Raw genomic sequence first — 10,391 nt, 5'->3', positions numbered from 1 at the left:
TCATATGTGTCAATAAAAGTGTAAAAACCGTATTTATTTCAAATAATTTGCGAAATAAAACCCACCGTATTAGGGATTACATGGTTAGGAAACGTGATAATGTTACAAATATCTTAAAAATTTCCTCTTCGGTCATATTTTTATCCGTTTCCTCGTCAATATGCGAGAGCTTAGAGCGATGCGCGCTCCCGCGACAGGGGATGCAAATTTGGGCAGGGGGGCTTTTCTGGGCATAACACCTGTTATCAATATGCGAGAGCTTAGAGCGATGCGCGCTCCCGCGACAGGGGATGCAAATTTGGGCAGGGGGGCTTTTCTGGGCATAACACCGGTTTCAACGTTCCAACAACCACACACCGCCCCCAAGAGGTCAGGAGGAGGCAGCGTCTTGAACACGTAGCGAAGCAGGTTTTGTAGAATCATTGAAAACATTTTTAATGTTTAAATGTGACGCTTTAAACCAATTCAAAAGTCTTATATAGAAATACAATGTATTAGTCCTTCAGAATAAAAAAATTCAAAATGTCTCAGTTTAATTTTATGTACCTCCAGATATTTTTTTAAAGAAATATATCAGACTATACGTCAGGTCAAGATATTTTATAAGAAACTTGTCCAGTCAGTCTAAATATTTTTAAATACAATTATTCACAGTCTAGTTCAATATAATTTCAAAACAATTCAGACAGAAAATGATGAGCAGGGGATGAGCTTGTTAAGGGCAGTGCAGGTCAAAGTGAAAGACATAACTTCAGGAATTGATTATCCATACAACCTTATTGTGCTAAACAGCTAATAGCACTGCTGCTCACCCAGAAGAGCTGGCCCAAGTGGCTGGGAAGAGGGAGGTCTTGGCGTCTCCAATAGGCTGCTGTCACCATGACACCATCCCAGATTAAACAGAAGATGGACGTTTTCAGAAACTCTGAAGTTAAAAGGCATACATTCCAAAAATGTTACATCTTTAAGAACCAATATCTATGTGGCTTTGTTAAATTCCAATACATAATTTTTCCAATGAACAAATGCACTAAAGCAGTGTTTCTCAACCCTGGTCCTCACTGCCCCCCTGTCCTGCATGTTTTAGGAGTTTCCCTTCTGCCACACACCTGAATTGTATCTCTGGGTGATTAACAGGTTTCTTCAGTACTTGATGGTCATACAATTATTTGAATCAGCTGTTCTGGAATAGAGGCACATCTAAAACATGTAGAGCASGGGGGCGGCGAGGACCAGGGTGGAGAAACACTGCACCAAAGGCTCCCCCCCCAAAGAATTCTCAGGCTGACAAAGTACTGCAATAAATCATTTTATTTAGGGCATTAAAAAAAAAAGTCAAGGTCTTTATATGATGTAAATAAATTCCTTGGGTACATACAAGAGGCCAGTCATGTTAAGGCAGAAGAATCCACCATCAAACCTTAATACCAGTCTCACAATGAGAAAAAACWAATATTTCAGCTGTATAGTTATTTTATGTCATCTATAAAGCAGTATGAAACAATTTATTGAAAAAAAAAAGATAAAATAACTTCTCACAGTAGCACCTTAAAGACAGTAAACAAAAAGAAAAAAACAATGCCCGCCGCTTCTCAACTGCTGTTAATCCACATGTTTGCATAGATGAGACGTTCAAGCCAACTGTGTCAAACTGAATCTGAACTACAGAGAACAAGGATTTCCATGAAAGATGCTTGGAACAGGTCAACTGAACCAAAACCTCCACAGAAACTGGACACAGCATCAGCCCAGAGATTTATTGTTACACCACTCAAAGGAAATGCAAGGTTGAATTTTTGTTCAAATTGAAGCATCTTGTACCAGTTTGTTCTACTAGGGGAAAAAATAACATTTGAAGGGGGGCCGGGGGGAGGAATCATTTTCTGCATCAGCAACTGCATTTAAACCAACTTTAGAGACTGTCAAACAAACAACAATTCAAATCAAGTTGTGTTGAGAACTATTGTGTCTTCAGAAGTATAAAGTATGCTTCCTCAGCATAATAGCACACATTGCTGCAAAGTATTTAATAAGAGTACTTTAAAAATGTGCTGGGAAAAAAAAAAATTATATATAGAAGCCAGGCTAGAATCCACAAATGCATATAGAGATCCAGCAGGATCCTTCTGTTGTGATTCAATCAGGGGGAAAGGATGATCTGATTAATGCATTTATTCACTTTCTAAGGCAAACTGGACATTTGACTAAAGAACAAAAATCCACTTGGCTAATGTCAACTGTAGTGTGTAGAGATTTAAACCCATCAGTGCAAAGCTGCTGTGGTTCACGAGCTGATGACCATCTGTGGTAATGCTGTTTCTGATTGTCATTTCACATTTGCTCCTAACCGGTTCAGTGGCGATGCTTGGTCCCATCACCAGCAGCTCTGTTTAAACTGATGGATGTCATTTAAACCACTCCAGAGATCAGAACACCTGAAAGGTAATCTGTGGTTAAAGGCCTACATGGACTTCCTTTAGACCCTGATATGTTATTACAGGATGACATTCAATCATCAGCTCCATCAGTCAAATAGTTACTTTCACACATTTTAGCATTTTCAGCTCTCCTACACCAAGCTGACATGTTCAGCACCTGAACGCATCACAACCCGACTCAGGGAGCAGAACCAACGCTCTGGGTCCAGCCCCTGCTGTCCGTTTGGCGCATGAGGAAGCTGCAGCTGGCGGTCAGGCTTTGCTGGGCTGCAGGGAGATGCGCTGTTCCTCCACCTCCACACGGACCCGGAGATGCTCCTGGCAGTGTTCTAGAAACGAGTCCAAAGCGGAGAAGCCCTGCTGGCAGGGAACGCAGTGGTACAGCCTCTGTTTCCTGGAGGCCGGCCCTTTGGACCCGTCCATCTCGCACGCACACACGCTGCACTGGCGCTGTCTCACCGACGCCTGGTGCAGCTCTATGTGCTCCTTCAGCTGCTGCTGGGTGGAGAAGACCTCTGGACAGGAGGGACAGGGGAACTCGCTGTCCTCTCGCTCAGACTCCTCTCCCGAATCGTCCACACTGGGCGAGATGCTGCGCGGCTTCCCGAGTGGACCCGGTCCGGCTGCCGGGCCGTTAGTGAGGGATTGGGAGTCTGGGACGGCGCAGTCTGCGGAGCTGTCGTCGTCGTTGATGGCGATCGGGGCGGAGCTGGCTGCTTTGTGCTGCCTGCAGTGTGCCCTGAAAGTCAGATGGTGACCAAAAACTTTGCTGCAGATTTGACACGGATACATGCCGGGCTTCCGGCTCCTCTTGACGACGGGCCTGGCCTCCCTCCTGGTGAGCTTCTCTCTGCGGTGCTTCTCTTTGCGGTGCATGTACAGCTGCGACGTGCTCCTGAAGACCATGTCGCATGAGCGGCAGCTCAGGAGCTTCCTCTTGGCTTTCAGGGTCACCACTGCAGTCCTCTCCTCCTCTTCCTCACTCGTCACTTTGGTGCTGGGAGTCTCCTCCGCGTGGCTGTCCTGAAAATGCCGCCGCAACGAAGTGTCAGAGCAGAAAGTCCTGGAACAGATCCGGCAAGCGTTGACAGCGCCTTCGCTGGGCCCCGGCGTGTCCGAGAAATCCGAGTGGGCGGAGTCGCCCTCAGAAACGGGTGGAGAGTCGTCTGGGAGGCTGCGGGCGTCGGCAGCGTTGGACGGAGACTCGCTGCAGCCGGCCTGCTGGTGGTGCAGAAGTGCCTGCTTCTGGCTAAAGCCCCTCCCACAGGGGGCGCAGGCGTACGGGCTGCTGTCCAACAGGTGTGGCTGGCGGTGCAGCGGCGTCTCCTGCAGCCTGCCGGGGTGCGACAGCAGAGCGGCGCATGGTGCGCTGCAGCCGTCAGCCTCCAGGTTGCAACGGTGCAGCTGCAGGGACGACCTGAGGGAGAACTGCTGGCCACACAGCGTGCAGCGGTGGGGTTTCGGCAGCACGCCGTCCCGCTCCTGGTGCTGCAGTACGTCTTTGGGATAAGGGAAGCCTTTTCCACATTCCTGACAGCCGTACAGAGGAAGGTGGGAGGGCGGGTGGCTTGCAGCGTGCTGCTTGGCATCGGTACGTGCGATGAAGCTGGCCAGCCTGGACAGGGTGTCCGCTCTGAAGGAGCCCTGTGACCTGGAGGAGCTCCAGCCGACCCCGTCCATCGCTCTGCCCTGCTACAAGACAGAGGACATCAGAGTCACACAGATTCCATTTAGCAAATGGAAATAGTTAACTTACCTAACTTATCTTTACAAAAAAAAGGGATGGGTGGAGGGAGGGCACATATATTAACAGGGTTAAAGTTAATACATTTGTACACAGCAGCACAATGGTGTACAAATCTAGACCCGATTTTAATTTTAATCATCTGAGGGAAAGCTGATGAGTTTAGACTTATTTAATGTTACACTTACTTTATACTAAACGTTAGATCATTGTGAAGAAAGATGAAAAGTCAAGGCAGTTGTTTAACAGCAGAAGGGGGCGCCACCGTTTTGTTCATCTCAGTGACACTAATCCAGAGGTCTACAGCTCCAGGCCTTGCAAATCGTCCAACACGATTTGCAGACGCAAGTAAAATGGCTGAATCACCTCCTGAGGAACCAGTCAGGTTCTCCAGAGACCTGCTAATAACCCGACTGTTGGCTCAGGAGTGTGGAAGCAGAGACATTTTAGAGTTGGAGACCACCAGCGCTACAGGCCTGTAGCGCTGGTGGTCTCCAACAGCGCTACAGTTGGAGACCCCCTGTAGCGCTGACCTGGTCATGGTCAGCGGCATTCTGCTGAATGGTGAAACCTCACCCACGTCGCATGTCTTTTCAAGGTGGTGGAGTGTGTAGCTATCCGAGGTCTTTACTGCAGATTCTCTCACCTGAGCTGTGGATCTGGGCAGCTTCTCCAGGATTACCACAGGCCTCTTCAACGCCTCTGCAAACAGCACCCTCTGTGACTGCATTCTTTGTTTTGGTGGACGGCCACGTCCTGGAAGACTCGCAGTCGTGCCATATTCTTTCCATGTTTGGATGATGGCTTCAACAGAGCTATGAGAGATCTTCAAGGATTTGGATATTGTTTTACAACCTAACCCTGCTTTAAACTTCTCCACGACCTTCTCCTTGACTTGTCGGCTGTGCTCCTTTGTCTTCATGATGCCGTTTGAACTCTAGTAATTATAGCTCGACCCTAGTTAGTAGTGGTCGACATTGCATTTGATTTTATGTACAAGTATCAGAATGAAAGGGCTGAACAGGCAACATGTCTTCTGATTTAATTTTCTGGAGAAGTTTTGTGTGGTTTTCTGTGGTCTGCCCCAGCTTTCTCGTTCTGAAAGAAATACAAGTAAAATATAGCATTGATAGGGTTACAATATCAGTAAGGGAAGTGAAATAATCACTCTGCAGAAACTGCTAGTGGTTTTTCATTCACATCTTGTATCGTCATTTGTCAAGATTATCAACTCTCTCTAATCCGGCTTGTTCACTTAAGGGTGACCTTTTTCTTAGGTCTTTGCTGAAGTTTTATCCCATTTAAAAACAAAAAAACACACGAAGTTGAGACACTGATCATTTAGGCGTTGATATGTCTGCTTAGGTGTGGACTTCCCCTTTTTCAAATGGCAGAACAGGGCTTTGGAAAATACAAGAATGTCTAACATGGCGCGAGACCATTTGAAATCACTTCCACACTTAACTGCATTCTATTAATAAATAAACTTAGCTGCAGASTTCGAGATACGATAGTCAAAGTGAGGTCTCACTCCCTTCTRGCTTGCTTCCTTCCTTCCTTAACTGACGCTTCCAGTAGCTGCTAAAGTTTAATATCTTCCATGTAGTTGAAGCCTAAACGAGCAGACAGCTGTAAAGTGAAAGCCAGTAGCTYCATGTGAAAGTAAACAGTTAGCTCCCTGTGTGCTAATGTTAGCTCGTTGGTAAGCTGTRCGAACATGGCTCCGTRTTTTAACGGCTCACCTGCTCTCTTTCACAACCCGAGGGACTTCTGTATGGGCAGTTGGCTATAGACACACTAGGAAGCGGTACAGGTTCGTTCTAACCGCGTGGTCCAGAACCACGRCACTGGCATGACTGCAMTGGGTCGTTCGAGCGAAGTTTTTGTAGTAATCAGGGTCACTTCCGGTGTGTCATTCAAAACAGCTTTGCAGTTCCCAGTGAGTTTTTGACCCGCCCACAAATACACCCGATAAATATAGATAAAACATCCCTTGTAAATATATTTCTAAAAAAAAAGAAAAGAAAAAGTAGCACAATTTTTGGATTTTGATTCAATAATATATGCTTTTAGTTGGTTCTTTTTTTTCTTACGTACTTTTTGCAAAAACATTTACTTATTTCTGCAGCAGTTATATTTCACAGCCATTTCGGAGTGAGTTTCTTTCTTTTTTTATTTATTTTTTTTTACATATGTAAGAAATTACATATGTAAAAAGTTCTTCATGGGCATATGGTAGATCCCCCCTCCTTTTTTTTTACTTTTTAGAAAAAAAAGGGAAAGTTTAGTGGAACTTGCAAAAACCAGACTGGATTAATGGCCAGTTACAACTGTTAGACCAGTGGTTCTTAACCTTTTTTGAGGTACCGAACCCAAGAGTTTCATATGTGCCTTCACAGAACCCTTCTGTAGTGATAAATAAAATGTGATACCGCCCCCCCCCCGCCCAAATTCAAGACATAGGGGTGACCCAACTAGAGTCCAGTTGGGTCACCCCATGATCACCAAGTCTTCTTAAAAGGTAGAGTCTCTGAGAACAGTTCTTCAAAATATAGTCAGTGTTTTCAGCAAAGTTGAGCCGACTGTCCAGGAACGACTCAAGGTATTTAAAATTTGCCAGTTTCAACGGGTTAGTCATTGAGAGAAACTGGAACCACGTTAAGGTCTTGTTTAGATCATTTAATTAGCTCCACATTGTTAAGATAATAAAAAAATCAATAATAAATAAAGACTTTGCGGTATTCTGATTTAGTAATGTAATTATATTAGTTGTGTTACCACCCCCACGCCACTAGAGGCAGTACCAAGCCCGAAAAGATGCGACTAAGCAGTAGATTTAGAAGTACACCGAAAGCTACAGAATTTGGTAAAAACTGTGAGCTTTGCTGAAGTTAATAAAGACACAAGTTCAAATCCCTGCCGAAAGTGGAGCTCYTTCAATCAGGGCTCATCCACAGCTCTGATTGGCTCAGCAAAGTAACGTGATCCTCTGCAGCAAGTGATGGAAAAGGGGGGCATCATCACAACTTTACACAAATGTGTCTTTACCTCCGCGGCAGAGGCTCCGCCGACCCCTGAGACCGACTCATCGAACCCCTGGGGTTCGACCGAACCCAGGTTAAGAACCAATGTGTTAGACAATGGGAAGGAACAATTATGGTTCCGTTCGCAGTGTTTCTCTATTCCGTTCCTCACGCTCCCCTGCTTTGCATGTTTAGATGTTTCCCTTCTGCCACACACGTGGATTGAATCTGGGTACAGCCTTCTGCAGTACTTGATCGCTGCAGAAGAGGTCATGCMATTGTTTGAATCAGCTGTYCTGAAATAGAGGCACATCTWAAACATGCAGAGCAGGAGGGCCTGGGAACTGGAATGGAGAAGCATTAAGGAACCCTGACTTCTGTGTTTCAGAARCAAAATTTGCTTTCCACCCCTCCCCCAACCTCTATACGAGATGTAAATAGCTGGAAATCTAGGAAGCTCCTGTGAGTAACTAATGGAAGGAAGCTTAAAATGCTTGATCTTCAATTAAAATAATTAGTAAGTAAATCTTTGAAATGTTCTTTTCTTATTGTGACATTTAACAAATAGAATTAGCTTTGGTAATTCTAGCTGACCTAAGGCAAGAAAAGTTTGGTCTGATTTAACAGACAGAAACAAAGATTATTAATCAAAGACAACACAGGCAAACACAAAATGCATTCTTAAAATGAAGTTCAAGAAGGAGAAAAAAAAAAAAGATCCAAACCTACATGGTGCTGTGTGAAAACTGATTAGACCTCCTGTTAAATCATAACTGATTTATCACATACGAGTTCACTGTCTCTAGACACACCCTGGTTTAATTACTGACGCAGCTGATCTTAATCAAGACATAGCTTAAACAGGACCTGCCTGACAAAGAACACCAAAATATCATCAAAAGGCAGACACCATGTGGAGATCCAAGGAAATTCAGRAACAAATAAAGTAATTGGTTTCTATCAGTCTGAAAAGGGTTACAAAGTCATTTCTAAAGCACTGGACTCCAGTGAACCACAGTAAGAGGAGTTACCGACACACGGAGAAAACATGGGACAGTGGTAAAGCTTCCTATTGGCTGGTGGAACAAAATTACCCCAAGAGCTCAGTGACGACTCACCCAAGAGGTCACAAAAGGCCTCAGAGAACATCTAAAGAACGGCAGGCCTCCCTGGCCTCAGCTAAGGTCAGAGGTCATAACATTTAACATTGTAAGAAAGAGACAAAAATGGCCTACATAGCAAAGTTCCAAGATGAAAACTACCACAGAGTGAAAATAACTCAATGTCTCAATTTTTCCAAAACTCACCTTAATGATCCTCAAGACTTTTAGGAGAAACATTCTGTGGACTGACGAGACAAAAGTTGAACTCTTTGGAAAGTGTGTGTGCTGTTAGATCTGGCGTAAAAGTAACACATTTCAGAAAAACATCAAGTCATCAGTGAAACGTGGTGGTAGTGTGATGAACTGGGCTGCTCTGCTGCTTCAGGGCCTGGAAGATTTGCTATGATAGTGGAACCATGAATTCAACCGAAACATCCTGTAGAAGAAGGTCTGTTCTACTCCTGTAGAAGCCTCAAGTTATAATTTTAGGGAAAGACAGGTTGAGTTAAACTGATTTGAATATTTTGCACTGTGGAATTAAGCTCTACTGACTGTCACTCAGAGACRGGTAAACCCTCTTGCAAACGGAAAAGCCTTTGTCTTCACATAGTTTTAAAAAAAGAACATATGAACTATTATTCCATAAAACCTGTTTGAATATTATCTTATACTGATTCATAATGTGCATCTTTTATCCATCCATTTTCTGTACATCCTTATCCTTTAGTGGGAGCGGGAGGGTTGCTGGTGCCCATCTCCAGCTAACGTTCCAGGCGAGAGGCGGGGTCACCCTGGACAGGTCACCAGTCTGTTGCAGGGCAACCCAGACAGACAGGACACACACACACATACACACACACACCTACCTAGGGACAATTTGGAGAGGCCAATTAACCTGACAGTCATGTTTTTGGACTGTGGGAGGAAACCGGAGTACCCGGAGAAAACCCACACATGCATAGGGAGAACATGCAAACTCCATGCAGAAAGATCCGGGGCCGGGAGTCGAACCCAGAACCTTTTTGCTGCAAGGCAACAGCTCTACCAACTGCGCCACTGTGCAGCTCGTGCATCTTTTAGTTTAGCTAAAGTATAACTTTTACACTTTGTAAAACAAAAACAAAAAGAACTTATTCCCTTCCAATGAACAATTKTGCATTATAACAAAATCCCCATGAAATGCACTAACAGGCCATGAATACTTTTAGGCCGATTATTTTATGGTCCGACTCATTCGATCCAACATGCAGACTGTTGAAAGCCTCAAAGGTTTTTGATGAAAACGTTTGTCAAAAAACAGACAAGAAAACTTCACATTCAAAAACAAGACACCAAAATGAATAATAGCAATTAGTTTAATATAAACAAAAAGAATGAATATACAGCAGGAACTGTAATGATTTATTCATTTAAGGCTAAAGCCAGTTCTGACAACCGAAGCGCCTCAAAACATTTTGCGTTGGCCCACAACATATTTGGCTTCATATGTTGAATCCACATCAACGCTTCATCACCCCTAGCTAACATTTAGTTCTTCACATCACACTTTTTGAAAACAAATGACATTTAAGTACGTCGGCGTGGATCAAACACCGTCATGGTAGTGACAATCAGCGGACTCGCCTGAAAGAAGGAATGAATGTGGTTTTAAGGCTACAGGTAAACTGCAACGCTCACAAGACATTCAGAGTACTCCATGAAGATGATGAACCTCAATATTAAACACTAACTGTACCCTAAGTGGTGTAAGACGGAGCCAGATCTTCTTGGGAGTGAAATGAGGTTTAAGTACCGAAGCATMCCTAGTCGCACCTTCAACTCTGAAACTCATCAGCTGACTGAATTAAAGTGTGAAATCTTCAGGTCTGCAGTCCAATGTTTAGACTCCATCAGAGGTTTTCATCCAGACTGGCTCTGGTTCACATGAGGATGAAAACAAATGGTCACATAATACAGAGCATTCATGCTGTAATGCTGTGCCGTCACCACACGGTAGATAGACCAGTGAGAACGTAAATGTTTAAAACAACAAAGTTGTATGAAACAAACTTGGATCAGAAAAAACCCCCCAAAAAAACCCAAC

At 44.2% G+C, this 10,391-nt stretch overlaps 1 protein-coding gene across 3 annotated transcripts; it reads right to left on the bottom strand.

Annotated features, from left to right (window-relative positions):
* Nucleotides 1-1,293: 1,293 nt before the first annotated feature.
* Nucleotides 1,294-8,009, bottom strand: LOC103466937 (zinc finger protein 594). Of its 3 annotated transcripts, none has more exons than XM_008412873.1 (3): nt 7,935-8,009; nt 4,829-5,280; nt 1,294-4,130 (listed from the first exon to the last, which is right to left on the bottom strand). In XM_008412873.1, the coding sequence occupies exons 2-3, from the start codon at nt 5,102-5,104 to the stop codon at nt 2,691-2,693; spliced, it is 1,716 nt and encodes a 571-aa protein (XP_008411095.1). In that variant the 5' UTR covers nt 5,105-5,280; nt 7,935-8,009; the 3' UTR covers nt 1,294-2,690. The 3 variants fall into 3 exon arrangements, with proteins under 3 accessions (XP_008411095.1, XP_008411096.1, XP_008411094.1); XM_008412874.2 differs by lacking the exon at nt 7,935-8,009 and adding an exon at nt 5,925-6,098 and having other exon boundaries at nt 1,294-4,127; XM_008412872.2 differs by lacking the exon at nt 7,935-8,009 and adding an exon at nt 5,925-6,097.
* Nucleotides 8,010-10,391: the final 2,382 nt, after the last annotated feature.

Source organism: Poecilia reticulata, linkage group LG7 (assembly GCF_000633615.1).
Source record: "Poecilia reticulata strain Guanapo linkage group LG7, Guppy_female_1.0+MT, whole genome shotgun sequence".
NCBI lineage: Eukaryota > Metazoa > Chordata > Actinopteri > Cyprinodontiformes > Poeciliidae > Poecilia > Poecilia reticulata.
This window is presented reverse-complemented; position numbering and strand designations above follow the sequence as displayed.

Excerpts from the sequence above, each read along its gene's own strand:
- LOC103466937 (XM_008412873.1), bottom strand. The coding sequence starts at position 5,104 with ATGAAGACAAAGGAGCACAGCCGACAAGTCAAGGAGAAGGTCGTGGAG. Across the intron at positions 4,131-4,828 it reads TGCCCAGATCCACAGCTCAG|CAGGGCAGAGCGATGGACGG; the intron begins GTGAGAGAATCT and ends TCTGTCTTGTAG.